Source organism: Microplitis mediator, chromosome 11 (genome assembly GCF_029852145.1).
Source record: "Microplitis mediator isolate UGA2020A chromosome 11, iyMicMedi2.1, whole genome shotgun sequence".
NCBI classification, from domain to species: Eukaryota; Metazoa; Arthropoda; class Insecta; order Hymenoptera; family Braconidae; genus Microplitis; species Microplitis mediator.
Genome location: NC_079979.1, coordinates 18,798,246 through 18,822,271, shown reverse-complemented (window position 1 = coordinate 18,822,271; position 24,026 = coordinate 18,798,246). Strand labels below are relative to the sequence as shown.

Genomic DNA, 24,026 nt, shown 5'->3' with positions numbered 1-24,026 from the left:
TTTGTTTATTATACAAATCTAGTTTTTTTTCGCATATACAAATTAACGATTAATACCGTTAATATTTAAGTCAAGTACGTTTATTATTATTACATAATAATAATTATTATTATCATTAATAATAATAATAATAATTATAATTATGTGTTAACTGTAATATAGGCGAACTCTCGTAGCGTTAATATATTTTAGCGTTATTTAAAATAGCAATTATTTATAGTCAAGTATCTTTGTTTCATAAAAGTTCGGACAGAAATTGATTTTATTTTTTTTTTATTTTTTCAATTTTTTTTTTTATTTTTTTTTTTTATTATTTAGCATTATGGAGGGAATTTACTAACAACTTTGCATGATAATACAGCACTCGCATATATATTTGTTATTAATGTCAATATTATAATTATAATTAATATATATTTATATATTTATATATATTTCTATAAACAAATATAAAAATTTTTTTGTTTAATCGCGATCATGCATTCTTTTAATTTTTTTTACTTCGCAATAATTTTACGAGCTTGTGAGCAGCATTAATTAATTAATTAATTAATCAATTAATTAATTATACATAAATGCAACTGGAATGTTTTTTTTTTCAATAAAAACCAGTCGACTTCATTCCCATACAAAGCATTTTATTTATATATATTTTAAATACGACAAAACATTTTCACATTTTTTTTTATTTTTAAATAAAATAATTTAACATGCGTGTTATTTAAATTAATTACTACAAGTGTACGAAGCATAACGACAGCTGACTGTTATTTTATTATATTTTTTTTTTTTTTTTTTAAATGACTAGCCGCGTGTGCTCATAAAAACAAACTGTTTAAATAAATTCGGCGATTTATTTACTGATTAGTCATTGAGGTAACAAAAAAAATCTATTTTTATTATGATATATTTATTTGCTTGTTTTAAGTGGCCCCTAGACTAGTTTCATTTACAGTTAGCATTAATTAAGTATCTTTTTATAACAGACATTCTCTCATTCATTTTAAGTATCCAAGCATTTATAGTACAAAAAAATTGATACTCTTTATCAATACTTTTTTTTTCATATTATAATATAGAAATATTTTTGTTTTTTTGCAGTTAAATATTTATTGTAAAAAGCACATGCCGTCCTATTAAAAAAAAAATATAAACAATTCTTTTTTTTTTAATGCCAATTATTTATTGAGAGCAATCGTTGGCTATTCGCACCGTCAATGCATTGTCCAGTAAGAGATTGAACTTCGGGTGTCATCGGTTTTTACCCCCACTCTGTAGTTTGAGCACTAAATCTCCCACTTTTCCCTGCACATGCGCAGTTTGAAAATGTTAGGTAGTGGGGGCGAATTCCCGTTCATTCTCTTACTGGGACTCCAATGGAACGTAACCTAATTTTTTATATTTTAAGGTATTGTATATATATGATATATATACTCTAGAAAGGTAAATGCCCAATTTCAATTGTAAAATAAAAATTCAATTTCTTTCATAGTTTAGAAATTTCTGACCGATTTCTAATCAGATGATTCGTAAAATTAAATAAATAATTTATATATTTATAGAAAATTCCGGTATGGACCCGGTCCATAGCCTTTGAAATTTTGAAGCAGTTTTTGATTAAATGAGAGTTAATTACCCCCTCCCCCATGTTTTAAGATTACAATTTTAATTAATTTTGATAACTGGGTAACTTCATACCCATAAATTCTCTAGGTTATGCCCACAGCGAATTTATTTCGTGGCTGTACAAGTGGAACGATTTTCCGTTTTTCGACATCTAGCGGACGGCCGCACAACTAAATGTAAATTTCAAAATTTACGAGAAAATTAGTAACTCTTCAGTTAATTTGCGATTTGACTTTCTTATAAAGTGAAAATTTAAAAAAATCTGATTAAATAAAAAATATAAAAATTAATGGGTCATTTACCAGTCTATATTTCTGACGGTTTTAAATGCGAGCAGCCATTACTTGACATTGTTAATTTATTAAAATGTATCATTATGATGATTGATTTATTTTATAATCCTAAGTACATTATTTTTATTTATTAAGTAATTATTTAATTAATTATTTATTTATTTTGGTTTTAAGTATACTTTGTATGCGAAAAATATTAATAGGAAATATTTATTCACGTATAAGCTGGACGGCTTTGATAAAAATAAAAATAAACAATAAAAAATAATATTAACAATAATATAAATAAATTGTAACAACAATAAAAAAAAGAGGACGTGATATCGGAATGGCGAAGTGATAAAAAAAATTTCAATATTTAAAAATCCTCCTTGCAATTAATAACGACTGCGTGCGATAATCGTACGTGGACAATTTTTTAATTAAGCCGCGAAATTGATTTTTTTTTTCTTTAAACAGCAATAACATTTTTTTTAGCACACATACTTACTTATATTTATTTATTATATATAATAACATTGAGATTATTATATTTACATGATTAAAGTCTAACGTAATCCACGTACGTAAGTGCACAAAAATAAGTCACGCACCGTTTGGCATTTTTTTTTTTAATTATTTATCATTTGATAGTTTATTTTAAAATCATTGCACATTATTTATTTATTTATTTATAATTGACTAGCTGTGCTACCGTTATCAGCTTGTAAATAATTTTTATTATTTATTTTATTTATTTTATCAAGCTTTTGTAGCAAATGCTTTTTACTAATCGGACGAAATGTTTCGTTATTTCATTTTAATTATTTTTAAATTAAAATATTCATTGTTATTTTAAATGCTTCTTTTTTTATAAGACTAATTAACTAATTTTATTTTATTAATGTAATTACTAAGTACTTTAACCGATACCACTTTTGTGATTTAAGTTTTAAAAAAAAAAAAAAAACATTACTTTTAAATTAAGTACAATTTTTCCTACTTACCCTAAAATTTATCGGCTACAACTTTTAGTTTTTTTTTTTTAAACTTGCCAAATATTTCGTCCGGTAATTCTTACTGTAGTTTTTTTTTTTTTTTTTTTTTATTTATTTGTTTATTTAGTAACGGACGAAAAGGCAACCGTAATTTCAGTAACGCTGTTGAAATTCGTGATGCCAACGGTTGAAATCAATGTGGAAAATTACTATTGAACCATTTGCTAAACCCGCTAGTAGAAACCTAAAAAAAAATTAAGTAATTATAATTAATTAGTAATTATTCAATTAATTATTGTAAATTATCCAGCTCCCAATTCTTATACGAAAAAAAAATCGAGTTTACTCAAAGTTTAGTCAAAAGTAAATTTTAAACTGTAAAAATGTTAATAATTATCGTGAATAAATTTTTTATTAAACTGTAAGGTAAAAGCTTATACCCGCTCACTTTTTATTGAAGTGAGATTGAATCACTCAATAAAAATTAATAAATACCACGGAATCCAACAAAAACTATTTGATAAATGGACCTAAAAATAGGATATGCAATCTAATCAACTCTATGCATAGTGATGACAACTTCTTCCAAGGGTCATACCAGAATTTTCGCTCTTTTATTAAAGAACGATTACAAAAATACTATACGGAAAGAAATTTTTTTTAAAAATTACCGTTAAATTCACTGTAATCGTAGGACGACTGGCACGACCTAATTTTGTCGGTAAGTGAGATAATTTTTAACTTTTTTTCAACAAATTTTACCGTAGTCTACTGTAAATTTTATGGAGTCTAACCTCAAAATAAATAAATTTTTCCGTAATTTTTAATTTGAAAATGGTAATAAATAAAAGCGCCGCATTATGTCCCACGATTACAGTGAATTTAACGGTAATTTTTAACGAAATTTTTTTTCTGTGTAGCTGCTCACACACAGTAACTTTCAAGCAACCAATTTTCTTTCACAAACAATTAGATTCGATATTGTATAGCATTCTAGCTCTATTATCTCATACATTGTATATTGTATTAAAGTTAACCTATGTTAAGATGATGTATAGTGCCGATTGGTGTGATAAGTAAATAAATAAAATGAAAAACCAGATTTTTTTTATAGTTATTTTTTGAAGCTTCGAGTATTAGAATAAAATTTAAGTTTGAAGAATAATAAAGATAATTAATTATTATCAATTTTTTAAATAAGCTCCTTGAGTGTACCCATAGTCGCTCACTAAAAGTTGTCATGTACCATTACTCGACCAACACATGGCCCTATAGTCGCTCAAAGACAATATCAATTAAACTATGATAAGTTTATTGATTTGGACAAATAAATTATAAATTATACTACTTTATTCTTTCATAATATTAAATTTCATGAACTTTAAAAATGTATTTAATAAGATATAGTTACAACAATTCTTAAAAAATTTGACGTAACCCAAATTTAATCTAACGAATGAACGTTAAAGTAAAAAATGCCCGGCTTTGCGCGATTTTGAAAACAGTCATTTAATTTAAATTTATAATCTATTATAAAATAATTTGATACATCATATTTTAATATATTTAGATTCACAAATAATTATTTATCAATAATAATTTTTTTAGCTGTAATTTTTTTTTATAAAAATTATAAAAAACGCATTAAACAGTTAAAGTGAGCGACTAATGGTACTGAGCGGGTATAGGGGCTTTTTTTTATTTATCTTAATTGAAAAATTTTTTCAAGTCACCCGAAATTTAAAAGCATAAAAATACAAATTTTACTTATTGAAAATTTTTAAGTCCTCATGGTTTCCGGAATAAATTTCAACCATAAGAACTTGATTTTTTTTTGTTAATCTATTCATTTTGTTATCTAAACTAGAAATTTAAAAACTATTTTTTTTTACGCCTCAAGAATTTCCAACGAGAACCGGGAGTTAAAAATTTATTGAGGAAAATGAAAAAAACTTAAACTTACTTTTGATCATGAGAGAGTGCAAGAGACCGCACACTACCCTCGCAAGTTGGAAACGCATATAGCAGAGCTAAATTAAATGTTCTCCATACTTCAACGATGCCTTTGTCACCTCCAGTCATCAAATATTCGCCGTCTCTACTCAGTAGTAAACACTAAAAAAAAAATCACAATTACAATTACAACTAAATTTACTTAGTCACCATAACAAAAACATGAACTTTTTTTTTATCAAGTGATTTAAATCCAATAATTAGATTTCATGACAACTGATCCCAGACAACTGCTTCCGACAAGTGATCACACGAAAATGGATCCCACAGACAACTGATCCCACTGACAAATTCATAAAAGAATTAATTATTAATTAATTACTATGACATAAGTAATTAAAATTCACTGGTGTAAATATAAAAAGTTAAATTATGTAAATTAGTTGTTGATAAAAATCAATTGTTGATGGGATCAGATGTCGGTGGGATCAATTTGTTGGGATCAGTTGACGGCACACCCAATAATTATAATTACTTGAAGATTGTCATTGTGCGACTCGTGACGTAGTCGTTTTCCATTGATAGTAAAGGCGGCAATATGACCGCGTTCATAATTGACAACAATTACGCCCTCACGTGACATCGCAATATTTTCTGGTGATATAAAACCACTCGGTGCTTCAAGTGATCGCAATAAATCACCGAATGTCGTGTGTACAAGTACCGGTCCATCTAAAATAAATAATTACCATCAGATAATAAATTATCAGTCTATTGTAATTGTAATTAAAATACGTACAGTATGAACCAGATACAACGAGACCAAGTTCTGCTGAAATAACAACAGCAGTAACCGGCTGTTCATGGCCAGTAAGAGTAGCACGTGGTGCTGGTGCTTCACTTTCACCGACAATTGTCTGCGTACGTGCATTCCAATGCCACAAAAGTACCGTACAATCAGCACTACCTGACGCAATGTAACAATCAGACGTAATATTACACTCACTTCGTGATAAACATGTCACCACTCCGTAATGACCGAATACTATTTGAACAATTTTGGCTGAAAATAAATTTATTTATCAAGATTGTAATAAAAAAAAAAATTTGGAAAATCCAAAAGTGCACGCCTCGAAAGCTCATGTTATGTTTTTTTTTAAAAGTTAAATTTCGAATAAAATTGAACATCCCGCTCTTTTCCCATAAAAATTTCCATGGTAAATATACGGTAATAAAAGTAAAAAAAAAATAAATAAGGAGAACATTCCTAATGAAAAATGGCGGCAGTGTGTGTTTGTTTACATGTAAGATTGCCGGTTTTAACCGTAATGATTTATTTTTAAAAAAACGAGAAGGCCTACAGTAGTGATTTTCGAAAGGAACCTTCTTTGCTTATTTCTGAAAATTTTGAAAAAAAAATTAAGTAGTTTCGTCAAGTCTTTCTCGAGATATCCGTACCACGCCGTTTTTTTGAACCACAGACTAATGGACGTCCACGATAAATTTTTTTTAATGAACTTTTTTTTATATTAATACATATTAGACAAATTAAAAAAAGTATCAGGATTATTTATTAGTGTTTCAGCTTTATATTGATGTGCTTTTCATAATGTGTAAGAGTAATAGAAAAAAAATATATGCACTTTAATGAGTGGAAATCGTGTGACCTTGACAGGTCGGTTATAAAGCACAACCTCTCCGCTTCGCTTCCGAGGCGTGCAATAAGTCTAATTATGTGCAGTAGACTCGCGATTTTCTTACGGTCCTCGGGGATGCTTGGAATAAAGTCGAGAGAAGGTTAGAAGGCGGTGAAATTGCTGTATATTTACAATTATTCATTTCTTTATAAACAAGTTAACAATCTATCCGTTTATTTTTTTGCATAAATTGATTCCTTAAGGCGGATAGCCGCTATGAGGATCGAAAAAATAGGTGATTTTCGGGAATTTTTTTGACTGGAATAATAAAGGAATTTGGGGATCGGGTTTCTTTTGTTTTATAAAGTATACATTGGAGATAATTCTCCTAAATTTTCATTAAAAAATATCATGTTGTTACAAAGTTATAAGCATTTTTGTGGAGCAACAAAAAAATTTCCCCCACCACGGTGTCATCTCTAACTCAAAAACGGATTATCAGAAACAAAAAAACCAAACGGCGTTGTAATCTGTATGCATGTGGTTATCGTTGCACATAAGGGATTTTGAAAATTTTGATTTGAAAAAAAATGGCGACATATTAAAAATTTTTTCGTTTTTTTTCTCATTTTTTTGGATTCAAACAGCCCTAAAAAATCTTAAAAATCAAAATTTTCAAAATCCCCTACGTGCAACTTTAGCTACTGAATAGACGAATACGGAAAAAAAAGTTGCGAATCAGTTGATATTTATGCAAATTACAGATGCGACCAGATCAAAAAAGTAGTTTCGAGAAAAACGCGTTTAAAGTTTTTAGTTGATGCAGCGGTCAGTTGACGCGCTGTCACAAAAATGACTATAACTTGAAAAACATTCGGAATTTTCATATAAAACTTTAGATACATATTTTTGAACATATCGCGTGCCAAATGCCAAAAGGGCGTATTACAGCAGTTAGATAGGGTTCCATGCCAAAAGGGCGTATAAAAAAATTTTTTTGTCATTCTTTTTAGAATCGCTCGAAACGTAAAGATCTGCAGAAAAAAAATTTTTGACGTACTATCGCCAAAAGGGCGTATATCTTTAGATCTTTGTATCTTTGTATCTAAAGATATACGCCCTTTTGGCTTTGAAAATTTTTTTTTTATTTTGAGGCTTAGAACATGTTTACAAAACGATTGGCACCAAAAACAAAAAAATTATACGCCCTTTTGGTTCTTCAAAGAAAATTCGAAGTCGTTATTATACAGCAGTTAGAAGAAGTAGATATCAGAGCACTGATGAGTTGAGTGGTAAGAGGCCGGGCTTATTGTGATGAATAAAAGAAATCAGGGTTGAAACAAGAGTAGAGCAATTGACTTTGAAAGACTTCCAAGAAGAAGAGGAAGGAGTAATCTATGGACCAGGCATCGCAGATTGATAGTAAAAACAGGCCGTCACACGAGAGTTAACTCCCTTAATATTACAAACATTAATTGATAAGGTAGACAGTAAAAAAATCTGAAAAATGTTTGACCCTGCGGGGAAACCCCAAAATCAAAATTAAGACGTCCATGGGATGTTTGGAGGCCTCGGGGGTATCAGGCGTCTTCTGGAAGAACGCTAGCACACAGAACCGAGCTCGATTTTCTATAGAATTTCTTAGACGGCTGATCAAAATTAAGGCATCCAGTAGATGCTTAAAGGCTCGGGATGTCAGGTATCAAATTTTTATGAAAATTAATTTTTGAGTACACGTGCTGTTGGTTAAGTCAGTAGGGAAAGAGTTCTGTGGAGCTATAAGGCAGTTAAAGTTAAAACTGACATAAAAAAAGGTCTAACGTAAGAAAATCAAAGCAGAAGAAAATCGCGAGTCGACTGTTATTAATTATTACAATAAAATAATAAAATATTTTTACCAGTTTCAGTTGAAAATACACGAAAACTGTTGTCCCAGAAGCCACATGCCACTAAAAATCTGCTGTCCACAGTTGTAACGAAACAGTTGCTCCTTATTTTAAGTTTCTGACTAAAATTGTCACCCAAATGACGTTTTAATGCCGGGTTGGAACTGTTTGACGTTTGCGCTACAGTAATAAATTAACGTGATGAGTATTTATATTAATTGACTAATTATATTCACAAACAGTACGTACATAAAACAGGATCCATTGATAATGGCTGATTAATAGCTTGCGCTTGTGGGGTATCAGCGTAACTGGGTGATTGTACTGATGCTAAAATTAGTGAAATTATTTATTTAGATGTTTATTTATTTGTTGGTTACTAGAGATGAATAAATATATTTATTATTACCAGCGTAATTAGTATTCCAACGATTAACTGCAAATTGTTGTCCAGTTGTCACAGTAACAACTGATGGCAGTGGTAATTGCGGATACGTATTTGCAGATATATGGCAAATTGGTGAATTTGACGGAAATTTTATAGTCATACAAACATCGTCTGGTATACTTGAGAACATCATTGGTGACTAGAATAAATATTTGAAAAAAATTAATCCGAATTTTATTAACGGCATGAAATTTTGTTGAAAAATAAAGAGGGGGTAAAAATAAGGCTAAGAAAAAATTATTTAATGTACTCCCGTAATTTAAAAAAATTTCACTTTACCAGGGTGGCCACAAAGAAATTATTTCAAAATTCCCTGATATTTCCCGGTTTTCCAGTCAAGTTTTTCACATTTTTCCCTGATTTAGAAATTTTATTCGTACCATTTAGATATTCAAAGTTTTTATTATATTTTCATTTTTAATAATTAAACTTGATAATTAAATCATGCGAGAAACCAAAAAAAGGGGCAATAAAATAAATGAATATTGCCTACTTTTGATTATTCGATGTTAAAAATGTATAAGTTAAAATATTTAATAAGAAATTTTATGATTTAAATAAATTCAAAATACACTGGTTACAAAAATTAAGGGATATTCGAAAAATTTCAAATTTTTTAGTAATTTTCAACAGTTTGTAACTCGAAGGAAAATGCCCGTACAATAAAAACAAAAAGTCAAATTGTAGCTTCAAGTGTCTAGTTTTCTGATCTGGGTCTTTAAATTTTTTTATTATGCACCGTTCCGGAGCAATCAATAATCAATCATAATTATCGAAAAAAATTTATTGAAGCTCGAAGACCGTTTTTAAGACGACCAAAAATTTGGTTAATTTCTTTTCGATAGTTTTCTTAGGATTACTCCGGGACCGCACATATTAAAAAAATTTTAAGACCAGATCAGAAAACTAGACACTTGAAGCTACAATTTGCCTTTTTTGTTTTTGTCGTATGACCATTTTCCTTCGAGTTACAAACTGTTGAAAATCACTTTAAAATTTGAAATTTTTTTAATATCCCTTAATTTTTGTAGCTAGTGTATAATTTAAAATTTTTTAAATTTTGAACTGTTGCAATTTTATCCCGGATACTTTTCGAAATTCCCTGACATTTCCATGATATTTCCCGGTAGCATTAAATTCCCTGATAATTCCCGGTTTTTCCGGTTTGTGGCCACCCTATTTACCTTAAAATGTAAGTAAATAAATTTTTTTATTAAAAATTTAATTAATTTAAGATTTTATTATTTTACATTTAAATTTTTAGCGGGAAAATTTACCCCGTCTATTTCCTTTCCATAATTTTTATAATAAATTTTAGACTCAATTTTACCCGATCCTTTTTCTGTACAAGTAATAAAATAAATAATAAAAAAAAAAAGAACTTGATAATTATTAAAAATAATTACTAAATGCATGGCAGAACTTCGCGGTGGATGTGGTTCCATCAATAACTGCGACGGTGTCTGTCCAAAATTTCTTATTTGATTTTCAATGGCCTCCCTAATAACCGGGTCGCCTATTGATTCCAAATCAACGCTTCCTTCGTAAGTTAAATAGTAAAATACATTAGTCGCTCTCACAGCTTCTGGACCTGAATGATAAATAAAAATAAATTTCAAGTGTTAGTTAATTTTATTTTTAGTTTTAGTTAATTTTTCATTCAAACTCTACCGAATGTGTTACATATTACAGTATTGTCGCGCTTACTTGCGCTTAATTGCTTGGGACTAAGATACACGAGTGCGAGTACGAGTACAAGTATCAGTATATATATATATATATATACATATACATATATATGTATATATATAATAATAATAAGGGTATAAGAGGAAGCCAAGTAAAAACGTAATTCTTTCCATACGCGCACATGCCAAATGACACTTCCTTGGGTTTCTTTTTTTATATCATATGTATACGTACATATATATGCAACGTGTTCGTAGAAGCGCCGGATATAGAGGCGCCTTAGACAATTATAAACTAACAAAATTTAATTTAACATGACGCTTATTCTCTTGTTGCTTTTTTTATTTATTTTAATTTACTTTCCACGCATTATAATCTATTGTAATCTTATTATTATTATACTTAAGTAGAAAGATGTCTCTATTATAAAATATTAATAATTTGTAGTATATTTTATATTGCACATGGTTATATTATTATTATATTTTATAGCATAGATGATTTTTTATTATTTAAGTCATTGCTTAATACGTACTATTACTTTTTAAACAGTAACCAGTGCTGTGCTACGAAGTAAATGAAACGTATGACTGGTTACTGTCAAAATAGTCGTCGTTGATAGTTAAAGAGTACAAACCTCTCAGCACAGCTCTTGTTGCTGTATAGAATAAGAGAATTTACTATTTAGTGACAGGAATGGTCACTTAGATCTCGTAGCTCTCATTAACCTCCAGTACTCAGTCCTGTTTTAACATGAACTATTACTAAATTCATGTGTGTCTTTACTATTCTTGACACTTCAGTCACAAATGAATTTAGTTATAGTTCATGTCAGAATAGGACTGATTACTGGAGGTTAATGAGAATTACGAGATCTAAGTAACCATTCCTGTCACTAAATAGTAAATTCTCTTATTCTATACAGCAACAAGAGCTGTGCTGAGAGGTTTGTACTCTTTAACTATCAACGACGACTATTTTAACAGTAACCAGTCATATGTTTCATTTACTGTGTAGCACAGCACTGGTTACCCGTGTAAAAAAAATTTTCGTTCATAATTAATTTAGGTCTGAATTTCATGACGAAACTCAGAACGTGATACAAATATGACTTTCATCATGAATTTACTCCAACTTTTCGTCTAGTAAATCAGTACCAATTATAAAATTAATTTATTACGTCTTTGAATTGGACTTGGGATGACTTCGATAGAAACTTGACTGATTTTTTACTGAATTAAACCTGTTGTCAAATTTATAGATTCAGAAATTACCAATAAACTTTTTCTATCAAGTACTTGATTTACGTAAATCAGTTTCGATTGTAAAATTAATTTAGTGAATGAACTTCGGATCACTTGGATTTAAATTTTACTGAGTCATAATTTTGACGTGATTAAAGTTCTTGATACAAATTCATGATGAAAGTCATATTTGTGTCACGATCTGAGTTTCGAGATTAAATTTATATCTAAATTAATTGTGAACAATCATTTTTTTACACGGGTACTGTTTAAAAAGTAATAGCACGTGTTAAGCAATGACTTACTCCTGTTCTAATACGAATCAGTCATATTAAAATTTATTTTTCCCTGTATTTTTCGTCGATTACTAAGCAGAACAGTAACCACTACTATCTATTTCTTTCCGTGAGTAATTCATGACGTTTGCTATCGTCAATAATTATTAATTTAAATAAAAAAAATTAAATTTACTGCACACAAAATCAGAGGTTTTAAAAATTTTTTAAATTATTTATTCATTGGGGTTAAAATTAAATTTCCATACTTAAAAATAAAAAATTGATCCGTCAGAAAAATATTAAAATCGTCCAGTACAAAATAAAAAAAAAAAGATCTACCGAAATAATATTTAAAATTTAATCAATAGGCACATTTAGCATGTGCACGAGACACAAGCAATGACTTACTCCTGTCCTATTACGAATCAGTCATATTAAAATGTATTTTTCCTCGACTACTAAGCAGAACAGTAACCAGTACTATCTATTTCTTTCCATGTAAAAATCACCAGGACCACGAGTATAATAAATATATATAAGACAATTTAATATGAGTTCAATTCCCGGATTAAACCATCATTATTTTTTCTCAGTTAAAAAAAAAAATATTAATTTACCTCTTTGTTTGTAACCGAAGATTAAATCGATCCATTGATGGAGTTGACACGAGACAAATTCTGATTCTAATGCCTGTAAAATAATAATAATGTAATTAGTAATTGTCTTTGTTAATTACGTAATTATTTAATGTCCGTAATTTTTAAATTAATTACCATTCGGTTAATGCGAATAAATTCCTCAGGCGATGATGCCCATGGTGGTAATTCGACATCACCAACAGAACTACCGTCTTCTTGTCTGCCTAGACGATAACGATTACTGTTCACTAGCATTTCCGGTAGGAAGAAAAATTCGGGGATCAGTTCCTGTAATTAATAAAAAAGTTTTTTAAATTCGTTTTAAATTTTCCCGGTAAAATTTATACTTTTAAGTGAAAGTGATAAATTTAAAAGAATGTAAATAATAGTTGATTTATGAAAATTAAAAAACCTTGACATCAGATGTATCACGTTGGCAATTTTTCCATGAGAGAGCAATTGATGAAAAAAGTCTGTTTGGGTGATCGAATTTGCCACCTTGTAGTGCCAGAAACATTGTCGTCATTGGCTCCTGTTTAAAAAATAAATGAATAAATTTATTAGTAGCACGTGCGTTTTAAAAGTTAAAGTAAAGTGTAATATTTTTTTTATTTTCTTAAAGATTAAGTACAAGCGACAAATAAAAACTAAGTGACATTTTTGAAAGACCGCTTTAAGATTCACTTTTCAAAAAGTTTAAGTAGTAAAGCCACTTTGTGTACGTAAATATAAATAAATATGTTTATTTTTATGAGAGTTTATGTTTGTTTTCGGTGAAAAAAAAAGTTAAAACAAATAAAAATTTAATTACTGTTAAGATAAAGTATTTATATAAATGAGTAGTTTAAGTAGAGTAGAATGGAATCTATAAGAGGATTAGTGATAACGAGCAACCTGTTCACTACGTGACTGCCCAAGAATCACTACTAAATTTATAAAATACGCAGAAAAAAAGGATTTCTTGCCGCAAAAAATTTTAATTTGCACCAAGAAATTTTATGCATTATAAATTAAATACAAAAATTGTCTTGGGGCGAGAAAAAATTTTTTTGGTCAAGAAATAATTCCTTGCACCGAGTAATTTTTTCTAGTTCTAAATAAATTTTTGTTTTCAATTCACAATGCAAAAAATTTATTGGGGTAAGTAAAAATTTTCTTTAGGCGAGTAAAGATTTTTTGTGTCAATGAATCCTTTTTTTTTCTATGCACACTTTTTTGGCTTTGAGAAGCTTCCAAAAACCAAAAGGGAGTATAAAAATCTGTCATTTTGGAATAAGTAACGCGATATAAATAATATAGCTATATATTCAGTGACATTCAGTCATATTTAGTGACAGAATAATTAAAGTATTAATTTATTTAAAGAAAATAAATACGATCGTCTTTTTTCCCGCGTAATTTAAATGTAATTCGAATAATATAGATAAATCTATTTATCTCAATACTTGGCAATTAAAAAGAGTTTAAAGTATGAAAAGGCACAAATTCATGTCAAGACCTATCTAATGATACCAATTTCAATAACATTAACTAATTCTATCATATAGATATGACGGGAACAAAATTTTCCTTATTCTCTTAATAATATAGATAATAATAATAATAATAATAATAATAATAATAATAATAATAATAATAATAATAATAATAATAATAATAATAATAATAATAATAATAATAATAATAATAAAGAGTGTGTATTGGTTATTTATTTAAAATAAAAATAAAAATAATTTAAAACGCAGACTGTTGATATATCCAGTTGTCAGTTTTGAAAATAAAAGAGAGAATATTCTTGAGAAAATGTTTTGTACTAAACAGATGTATATATTTAACGGAGTGGCAAGCATCGTCGTCGACTCGTCGGTATTTTAACGCCTCCGAATTAGTGTTAACTCACTACTAAATGTGTCTTTTAAATTTATTATCTATTAACTGTTTAGCTACTCCTTTTTGTTGGTATTATTTTTAAGCTCTATGGATATGTACTAGTGCCGGTGTTTGTTTACAATAATCTATTGATATTTATATACACAGGGTGGCCGAAAAAAACAAAAACTTTTTTTACCCTGGTATTAAAATTTTTAAGATTTAAATTGTGCCAAGAATTAGCATCGAATAATTTTTTAAATATTTATTAGAAATTTTAAATAAAAATGTCGGGTTTTTCGCGCGGGTCTGATATGTGTAGGCATATTTATATAGATAAGTACTTTAGGGTTAAAATTTTTTTTTTTTTATGTTTGCATAAGGATACTTACCACGCGGATAAGCCAATTAAGGACGAAAGCTGCCGTAGAGTAATGAGTGCCGTAATGAAACGGTGGAATGCTGTCGTTATCCCAACTTTGGAAACGTTCTTCAAAGTAAGCTCTTCGACTGGGATTAAGAGCTCCAATTGGCTGTTAAAAAAAATTTAGTTTTACTAATTTATATTTTTTTTAATTTTATTCATTTTAATTTTTTACTTTTTAAAAATTTAATTTTACTGTAATACTAAATTGTAATTATCATTAGACTGTAAAAAATTATAATACTGAAGTTAGCCGACGTCTAATAATTTTTTGATTTTTTTTTTAAGCAATAAATTATGAAAATAAAAATATTTGAAAAATTTGCACCTGTAGTTTTTTTAATTTTCTACATGTGCATATTTTTAGTTTTTGTTTTTTTGTAATTGATTTGTTGAAAAAAATTCCAAAAAATTTTAATTGTCTGCTAACTTCAGGATCATAAAAAATCACGATCCTGAAGTTAGCAGACAATTAAAAATTCTTGGAATTTTTTTGAACAATTAAATTTGAAGAAAAAAAATAAACTAAAAATATGCACATGTAGAAAATTCAAAAGACTACAAGTGCATTTTTTTTTTTCATAGTTTATCGTTTTTTAAAAAATCCAAAAATTATTAGACGTCCGCTAACTTCAGTTACATAAAAAATCGAAAGTGATTACGGATTTTATTTCAGATTTATTAAATTCAGATTCACTCCATCACTCACTGGAGTAATTTAAAAAATTACTCCGCATATGGAGTAAATAGAGAGTCTGCCTTTTCAGTGGAGTCATTTCGGAAGAGTCTGGATTTTATTTAAATCCGATTCACTCCAAATTTAATTCGCGTTCACTCTCCTAATTTTTTACAGTTTATGAAAATTAATGAATAAAAATTTTAATTAGAGTCACGAAGGGCAAGTGTGCGCTGTGGGTAAGAGTACGCACCCTTGCTTGACACGACTCTAATATTTTTATTTTTTTTTTTGAATGAGTTGAGTAAAATTCATATATTTATGATAAAAAAAAAAAATTACCTTTGATAAATCACGATAATTACTGGGTAAACTTAAATCAAGTTCTTTAGTTTCATAATTAGTAAGTACCCATGGGAATACTGGATACTGATTTAAGTCATTGTAGGTGCGACCTGTAATTTAAAATAATAACAGTAAAGTTTTTTTGAAAAAAAGTTTGGGTAATAAATTTAGGGACGGAGATAATATATTGTAAATTGTAAAGTGTAAACAAAAAAGTTTATAAAAATAATATATAAAGTGTCGTCGTCAAGTGCATTCTATTTTTACGTTAAAACTCGTTGAGAGTCTCAATGGGGCGAAGTATACTCCATTTAGTAGATACATAATTCAAAGCATGACGGCTAATCGCTTCTGAAATTGTCACTACGAGATCTCACTTTCATTCTCTCATTTAACTTTAAACATTATAAGCTTTAACTCTGGTTACATATATAAATAAATATACTCTACTGTACTATTCTATTTTTTTTTTTTTTTTATTAAAAAAACTCGGTGATAAATTATGTTGTTAATATTTTTTAATTTTTTCATTTAAATTAAATTTTTTAAAAATAATTTTACTGGTTCAAAATTTCTATTAAAATTTCAAAATCTTTCTCCCTGAAAATTTAAAAAATTAGAATATTCTCAACTTCCAACAAATATTTTTATTTTCGTTAAAAAAAAAATTTATCGTTAATTAAATTTCCAATACTAATAATGATCCTGAAGTTAGCAGACAATTAGAAATTTTCGGTTTTTTTTTTCACCAAATCAATTACAAAAAAAAAAAAAAAAAAACTAAAAATTTGCACATGTAGAAAATTTAAAAAACTACAGGTGCATTTTTTAAAAATATTTTTTTTTAATAATTTGTCGTTTTAATAAAATCCAAAAATTATTAGACGTCAGCTAATTTCAGTTTCATGATCCTGAGGTAAGAAGACCAATAACAATTTTTGTATTTTATTTTTTCAAGTCAATTACAAAAAACGAAAAAAAAAAAAAAATATGCACATGTAGAAAATTTAAAAAACTACAGGTGCAATTTTTTAAAATATTTTTTTTTTAATAATTTATTGTACAAAAAAAAATCTAAAAATTATTAGACGTCGGCTGACTTCAGTTTCATGATCCTGAGGTAAGAAGACAATTAAAAATTTTTGTATTTTTTTTTTCGTTAATTACAAAAAAAAAAAAAAAAAAAACTAAAAATATACACATGTCGAAAATTTAAAAAACTACAGGCGCAATTTTTTAAAATATTTTTTTTTTAATAATTTATTGTACAAAAAAAAATCTAAAAATTATTAGACGTCAGCTAACTTCAGTATCATTTACACTAGCTCATTAATTTAACGATTAAAAAATATGCACTTGATATTAAAAATATATAAACCTCCAAATATAAAATAATCTAAAAAAAAACTATATAAACGTCTACTAATTGTAACCCGTAGACAATAATACAATAAATCACAACTTCTACCCGATGATTCACATCGCAATACCAAAAAAATAATAATAATAATAATAATAATAATAATAATAATAATAGTAACAGTATTAAGACCGTATGCATCAAAGTGATTATTAATGGGTGCGTCGGCGTGAGCGAATACTCGACGGCAAAACTATGACATTGGTATGTTTGCGACACATACAAGAGATAACACACGTTCTCTCATATATAAAACCCTCTTGGTTTACTCGTCTACTCGCCCTCAACTCGACGTACTTTTACATAAATAAATAACACACATACGGTAAACTTATTATTCTTATTCTTAGTCCCGTGTCACAAATGCGTTATAATAAGTCTGTACAACTATCAACCAGACAGACTCATTCTTAATCCCATGTACGGATGACACTTGACGACATAAAAATTATCACTTTATTTTTTACTTACACTGTAAAAAATTTGCGGAGTGAATCCGGAGCGGGCGACTGTTTGTTCATTTAATTCCCTCGGAGTGAAATTTACTCCGATAGGGAATTTAATTTAATATTTAAACTTTGGGTCGGAGTGGAATTCACTTCTAAAAGAGTTCGTTTTAATATTGAAACTCCGAATCAGAGTGAATGTGGATGTAAATAAAATCCAAATCACTGTGAAAAAAAACAACTCCGTATGCGGGGTAATTTTTTTTTAAACTCCGGAACTCCGAGTGATGGAGCGAATTTGGATTAAATTAAAATTCATAATCACTCGGAATTCACTCCCAATTTTTTACAGTGTACTCACAACCCATACAAAAAAAAAGAATCGGCCCATTACTGGGTCGTGAATGGCTGCCAATTTTCAAGCATCGGCTGAAGATCGGCTAAATATCGGATGATAACGGTATGCCAAGCATTGGCCAATCGTGGCAATCAATCATCGGCCAAAGCTTGGCATCAAGAGCCCTCGATCAAACCGTTGGCCAACGAACGGCGGTTAATTGTGCGCCGTTTTTATAAGCAAAAAGGCTGCCAATGATTCACCACGCACGGGCCAGTATAGTTAGCCATTTATTGGCCAATTTCAAACCAGGCATCAGCCGATCTATGGTAAAATTTCTAAGCTCGGCGACTTTGTACGGGAAAAAAAAAATTTAATTTTTAAAAAACATGATTTTTATTTTTCTCCCTAAAACGGAAGTTCAAATGCCTAATAAATTTTTTTTCTAACAACCTATCGACAGCTGCTAGACGTAGGTCTTTAAAACAAAAAAACAATCCGACATTTAACACTTATTTATATATATGTCCATTTAGTTTTTAATTTTATAAATAAAATTTAATGTACATCCGGTTTTAAATTATAAATCGCGCGTTCCAATGGATATTTACCCAGACTTTATTCTTATTCGTTTTTAATAAACCTTAATACTTATATAGTATATATAATATATATGATGAAAGTTATGGGTTTCATGTCATATATATATATATAAAATTTTATGTAAGATATACCGGTTCGGTTCGTCTGCATCGATTCACTTCACTGCAGTTATATTCCGGACTATTAAAAAAAAAAAAAAAAATTTATACGAGTGTAGGAGCAAGAATGAAATAGCCATTGGCTATTTATTCGCGCAATTAATATATAAAGATCGTAAATAGTTAGTACGCCTACGGGCACCGACGTCAGTAAGTCGGGATTCAAATATAATTACACGTCCGGTTTCATCGTTATCAATGTTGGTTGGGTCATTAAAATATATAATGGATTAATTGTCTACGCTCTTGTATTTTATTTTAATTATAAAAAGGGAATTTGTAGATGTATGAGTTGTTTTTTTAAATAATTTTGTCTTTTGTGCAAAAACAATAGGACTGATATTGAAAGGAAAGAAACAAAGGAAATATGTCTCGAGAGACGCAAAAGTTTCCCCGAGGAAACGGATTACTGAGGACGGGATAGGGATTATTTGAAATGGAGTGAGCAAAGCTGGATAGGGTAGAATGGAATAGAAAAATGTACGGCTGATTGAGAACATCCCTAATACGCTAAGACAGAATCCATTCGCCCGTGTGTTAAAATGTAAAAAGTTCGTAACGCAACTCTGGTTTTTTTTTTTTTAATTTAACGGTTGATTTTAAGTTACTTTATTTTTTATTCAACAAATAAATTTAAATAAATAAATATGATTATTTAAAAACCAGTAGTTTTTAAAAAAATTTTTTGCTGTGGAGGTAAACTGTAAAAAAAAATTGTTTGAATTTTCAAAGATTGTATACAACGCAATAAACACATACATTTGTGCTTGAAATTTAATTACTAATTTCAGATAGAATTTAAAATACACGTTTTTGAATTTTCAAATTAACACTGTGGATTTTCAAAATTTTTTTTGAATTTTCAAATAAGTATTATGAAATTTCGTATAGAATTTTTAAAATTCAATATATGTTTTAGAATTTTCAATACTTGCTTTGAAAATTTTAAAATCAGGTATAAAATTTCAGTACGTTTATTAAAATTCATATTTTTTTTTTAAATTTTGAATACCAGCTTGATTATTAAATTACGTATATTAAATTTGAAGCTTTTTTTATTGAAAATACAATTCAATTCTTTTTGTATTGTAATTTTCAAATTATTTTTAACAGTGTACGAGTTTTTAAAAATTTATTTTTTATTAATTAAGGTAAAGGCCCTTATACCCGCTCACTTTTAATTGGAGTGAGATTAAATCACTCAATATAAATTAATAAATAAAATAAAAAACCAGATTTTTTTATAGTTATTTTTTGAAGCTTCGAGTATTAGAATAAAATTTAAGTTTGAAGAATAATCTTGATGATTAATTATTATTAATTTTTTAAATAAGCTCCTTGAGTGTACCCATAGTCGCTCACTAAAAGTTGTCATGTACCATTACTCGACCAACACATGGCCCTATAGTCGCTCAAAGACAATATCAATTAAACTATGATAAGTTTATTGATTTGAACAAATAATTTATAAATTATACTACTTTATTCTTTCATAATATTAAATTTCATGAATTTTAAAAATGTATTTAATAAGATATAGTTACAACAATTCTTAAAAAATTTGACGTAACCCAAATTTGATCTAACGAATGAACGTCAAAGTAAAAAATGCCCGGCTTTGAGCGATTTTGAAAACAGTCATTTAATTTAAATTTATAATCTATTATAAAATAATTTGATACATGATATTTTAATATATTTAGATTCACAAATAATTATTTATCAATAATAATATTTTTAGTTGTAATTTTTTTTAATAAAAATTATAAAAAACGCATTAAACAGTTAAAGTGAGCGACTAATGATACTGAGCGGGTACAGGGACTTTTACTTTACTGGTTTAATATAAAATTAAAAAAAAATTTTAAACCCGAGAATGAATTTTATTAAAATTCAATAATATAATTTTTAAAAATGAATCAAACTCCAAACTCACGAGTCCGAGATATAATTTTTTTTTTAATTTTTGGTTCGAAATTTGGCGCGTATTTTAAAAATTGATGATTGATAATTAACAATAAAAAACAAAAAATCATAATAAACTTACCAGCAATAGTGTTAAGGAACATCAAATATTCAAAATTAGAAATTTCTCTTCGTTGCCATTTTTGCGTCATATTTGAATTCCTCATAAGTTGTCGCGGTGACATCATAGAAGCCCTCCTATAAAATAAACCCGGTTATTATTTTTAGCCATACCAAAAAAAGACCATATACATTTTTATTACATTATAAATTATATGCCGGTGAATATCTAAGGGATCAAAAAAGCGCGTCAAATTTTCTGCACTCATATTTTGAACAGAAAGCTCAGCTCCAGCTTTTAACTATTATTAAATCCGGACGTATAAATTATTAATAATAAATACTCATTTTATAGAATAAATATGCTGGGACTTTTTAACGTCTGTTAATACTCGTTACGAGAGATGTGCACGTGACAGTAAGTAAAATAATTTAAATTGAAAGCACATATAGCAGGTTGTGTTTGGTTGTGTAGCAAAATCTCCCTTGGAGTTTAAACAGTGGATCAGACTGGACACTGGACGTCTCTGGAAGGCATCTCTCTCTTTTGACCGGCGTATATTTATTACCGTCGTATCTCTCGCCGGTCTACTCTCGCTCTACGTAGGAGAGTTTAATGGATGGTCCATGGCCTATGTTCTTGCCGCTTCGCGAAAGACTCGTTTTCTTTTATACATGGATACATTTATATAAATATATATACATAGAGGTACCAACATTGTGATACACAGGCGAAACAAGGTATATACAATATTATAAAGGATATGGGCAGAACCTTAAGGGACAAAGAAATGGTGGAATGCATCGGACGTGTTTTAACCGTAGGAATGGATACCCAACGAGTTGTGAATTTCACATGTGAAGAGATTTCTCGCCAAATGTTATTCTTATATATATAGTTGACCATTACCTAGTCTGTGGAATTCCATATTTGATGCCTACTCCAACACGTGGCAGCGCTTTGATCACCTTTTTCACTGTCATCTGATCCGGGAACGCGAATAAAATTGAGGCTGAAAATTAAAAAAAAAGAAAAAAAATTTATAGATTTGTAAATATGACCCGCATGAAAATATCATATATGGTAAATATATGTTACAGATATAAATATATGACAATACATGAACTTACATAGAGCTATAAATAGATTTTGGCCGATTTTACTATATTTCAATATATGTTTTCTTTTATATGATTTCACATATTCCTGTGTAACTCCAATATATTATTTATATACACGAAAAAAAATGATGCTCAAAATTTTAATAGTTTGTAATTTATTTTTGACTTAAAATTAGTATATTTGTATACTAATATCAAACCAGGATCATTATATATTACAAAATGGCTATTATTTATATTAAAATTTGATACACATAGAAGAGCAAAATTTGTAATTTCGTATACTAAAATTAATATGAAAAAGAATCGATAAATTGGTATCTACAGTTATTTATTACTATTCAAATAAACATAGAAAAATTTAAAAAATTTACCACTTATTCGATTTATGTATATAATAAATTAATTTATAACAACGAATAAATAACATTTTATATTAATTATTAGTCAATGGGATAGAATTTATAAAATAAGAGTTAAAAGTTTTCGGTATTTTTATGAGCAAAAAATCAGTATCTAGTATACTAATTTTTCATTTTTTTATTTACCACTTATTCGATTTATGTATATTGTAATTTAATTTATAATGGTGAATACATGATATTTTAAGCTAATAATTGATCAGTGATATCGAATTTATAAAATAAAAGTTTGTAACTTTTGCAATTTTTCGGCTGGAAAAATCAGTATCTAAGATAGCAATTCTTAATTCGACCAATCATTACTTTTTAATAGATGTATGCCATAAATTAATTAATTTTCACTAATAAGTCACGTATTTATATACCTAAAAGTAATAATATTTACTTACTTTTTGAAATAATTGATAGTAGTTTTTAGGAATCTACAAAAATTAGTAAACTACTTTGCATTAAGTACATAATAGTACTAATTATTGATAACAGATTCCACTTTTTACTATTATTTATTCATTTTTAATATTCTGTTTTTTCCGAGAATTTGAAAACTTACAAGTTTTAATATATCAAAAAATAAATGTTATTTAGGTATATATGGAAACAAATAAGAATACATATATATAAATCATCAATATATGGTTCGATATATGTACCATATATTTAACTTTATATATTTTTCGATATATAGAACCATATAAGTCTCCCCATATATTTAAAAATAAATAAAATCTATTCTTTTCTCTCTCCCTTTCTCTCATATAAGATTCAAATATTGTGTTCATATATATATATATATATATATATAAGTGTGCTAGCTTACAAATTTACATATATAAATATCAATATATGTAATACATATATATATATATATATATATATATATATATATGTGTGCTAGCTTACAAATTTACATATATAAATATCAATATATGTAATACATATATATAGTAACTTATATACTTCCATATATGATTAATTATATCAAAACTTATTATATTATATATAAAATGAGTTCATATAGGTACAGATAAAAAAAAATATATATCGTTTTTGGCCACTTATATGATCTCATATTTATTATATATTTATCATATATGGTATTTTCACGCGGGAGAATAATTATTTGTAAAATAATGAAATTTGAAATTTAAAAATAATTTGAGTTTTAAAAAAGTTAAAAAAATGTTAAAAATTTATGGGTTTTTTATTTTTAATAAACGATGTAAGATATATCCAAGTGAAGGCAAAGAGTGGCATTCCAGTGTTTCACGACAACGCATCGAAAGTCAGAATGAGATTAGAATCTTGCCGAGGACGTTGAGAATTTATCGTCGGAGACGGTGAAATAATCAGTAGGACGGCAACCTGAGCTCCGGCAGGTATAACTGTCTTACATCTATTATACCAGGACTTTGTTTTAAAGAAAAAAAATTATTTATTTTTTTTTAAATATATATATTTACGGTTGTTTAACTTTAAAGGGTAATTATTTATTCGGTGATTAAAATTACAG

The 24,026-nt window shown here is 27.9% G+C and overlaps 1 protein-coding gene across 2 annotated transcripts in view; it reads right to left on the bottom strand.

Moving 5' to 3' along the window:
• Positions 1 to 285: 285 nt before the first annotated feature.
• Positions 286 to 24,026, bottom strand: part of LOC130677548 (neurobeachin) — a 243,413-nt gene continuing 219,672 nt past the window's right edge. For both annotated transcript variants that reach the window (XM_057484342.1, XM_057484341.1), the window contains exons 32-46: positions 21,883 to 21,985; positions 20,995 to 21,110; positions 15,981 to 16,093; positions 14,931 to 15,071; positions 13,082 to 13,201; positions 12,805 to 12,957; positions 12,649 to 12,721; positions 10,227 to 10,411; positions 8,782 to 8,959; positions 8,622 to 8,702; positions 8,385 to 8,552; positions 5,649 to 5,912; positions 5,385 to 5,581; positions 4,860 to 5,011; positions 286 to 3,140 (exon numbers count right to left, since the gene is read on the bottom strand). In XM_057484342.1, the coding sequence (XP_057340325.1) occupies positions 3,050 to 3,140; positions 4,860 to 5,011; positions 5,385 to 5,581; positions 5,649 to 5,912; positions 8,385 to 8,552; positions 8,622 to 8,702; positions 8,782 to 8,959; positions 10,227 to 10,411; positions 12,649 to 12,721; positions 12,805 to 12,957; positions 13,082 to 13,201; positions 14,931 to 15,071; positions 15,981 to 16,093; positions 20,995 to 21,110; positions 21,883 to 21,985 (2,135 nt within the window). In that variant the 3' untranslated portion in view covers positions 286 to 3,049. The remainder of the gene's footprint in view (positions 3,141 to 4,859; positions 5,012 to 5,384; positions 5,582 to 5,648; positions 5,913 to 8,384; positions 8,553 to 8,621; positions 8,703 to 8,781; positions 8,960 to 10,226; positions 10,412 to 12,648; positions 12,722 to 12,804; positions 12,958 to 13,081; positions 13,202 to 14,930; positions 15,072 to 15,980; positions 16,094 to 20,994; positions 21,111 to 21,882; positions 21,986 to 24,026) is intronic.